This window comes from Penaeus monodon, chromosome 31, assembly GCF_015228065.2.
Source record: "Penaeus monodon isolate SGIC_2016 chromosome 31, NSTDA_Pmon_1, whole genome shotgun sequence".
NCBI classification, from domain to species: Eukaryota; Metazoa; Arthropoda; class Malacostraca; order Decapoda; family Penaeidae; genus Penaeus; species Penaeus monodon.
The window spans coordinates 14,349,295-14,349,679 of record NC_051416.1 but is presented as its reverse complement, the minus strand read 5'-3'; the positions used below and the strand labels follow the sequence as shown (position 1 = coordinate 14,349,679).

Sequence of the window (385 nt, the reverse complement as noted above, 5' to 3'; positions counted from 1 at the left end):
GAAGAAGAAGAAGAAGAAGAAAATAATAATGATAATAGAAAGAAAATAACAATATAAAGGCGATATTTCCATCACCGTACCTAGACGGAGGCCCCGTATTATACATGAGCAGCGCGTTCTCCTTCTGCGTCTTGACCTCCATCCTGATAGATCCCCCCGTCCTTGGGTAGGAGTCCTGGAAGGCCACATAAGCCCCCTGTTTAATGAAGCTAATGGCTGTGTCGGCAGGAGCGTCGAACTCGTCCGAACACATCCACTCCACGCCGTACACGTCAGCTGACTTCGGGTCCTCCTGCACCTCCCGGAAGACGTCCAGCCCGTTGTACACCACCTGGGGAGGGAGAGGAGAATGAAATGAATGCATGCTACATCAGGTGAAGAGAAA

General features: G+C 50.1%; 1 protein-coding gene across 1 annotated transcript in view; it reads right to left on the bottom strand.

Annotated features, from left to right (window-relative positions):
• Positions 1 to 385, bottom strand: part of LOC119593046 (chondroitin sulfate proteoglycan 4-like) — a gene marked incomplete at its 5' end in the record, with an annotated part of 58,475 nt that overhangs the window by 48,783 nt on the left and 9,307 nt on the right. Inside the window, 1 exon segment of the mRNA XM_037941946.1 lies at positions 81 to 331. Within this exon segment, the coding sequence (XP_037797874.1) occupies positions 81 to 331 (251 nt within the window).